Source organism: Mesitornis unicolor, unplaced genomic scaffold (assembly GCF_000695765.1).
Source record: "Mesitornis unicolor isolate BGI_N332 unplaced genomic scaffold, ASM69576v1 scaffold18268, whole genome shotgun sequence".
Lineage (NCBI taxonomy): Eukaryota > Metazoa > Chordata > Aves > Mesitornithiformes > Mesitornithidae > Mesitornis > Mesitornis unicolor.
In genome coordinates this window covers 1,795-2,174 of record NW_010201342.1, presented here as the reverse complement: position 1 = coordinate 2,174, position 380 = coordinate 1,795, and the positions used below count along the sequence as shown (strand labels likewise).

General features: G+C 36.1%; 1 protein-coding gene across 1 annotated transcript in view; it reads left to right on the top strand.

Moving 5' to 3' along the window:
- Nucleotides 1-143, top strand: part of LOC104545021 (SPARC-like protein 1) — a gene marked incomplete at its 5' end in the record, with an annotated part of 6,782 nt that extends 6,639 nt beyond the window's left edge. The window contains one exon of the mRNA XM_010190048.1: nucleotides 115-143. Within this exon, the coding sequence (XP_010188350.1) occupies nucleotides 115-143 (29 nt within the window). The remainder of the gene's footprint in view (nucleotides 1-114) is intronic.
- Nucleotides 144-380: the final 237 nt, after the last annotated feature.

Sequence of the window (380 nt, the reverse complement as noted above, 5' to 3'; positions counted from 1 at the left end):
CCTACATGAGCGCTCTGAAACTTTGGTGTGCCACTTTTGTGACAGTAATACAGCATTAAAATGTCTTTGGCATCAAATGTTAAAATGTTAACAATGTTTTCTTCTCTGTTGCAGAAGACATAAACGAAAACCTCCTGTTCTGAGCTTGGCTGATCAGAATCCCAGTGCAGCACTAAAACTGGTGAAATAGGTGAAACCTGTTTATTTCTGTAATTAACAGATTCATAGTTTTCAAGATAAACTTAGCATAGGGTTCACTGCATTTTTATCAAATAGCACAAGTACAGAAAAGTTCTGCATTCATTAACAGCAGAAAAGTTTAACTACTCCAAGTAGTTCATAGCTAAACAACCAGTGTTTTCCCCTGCATGTATCTATAA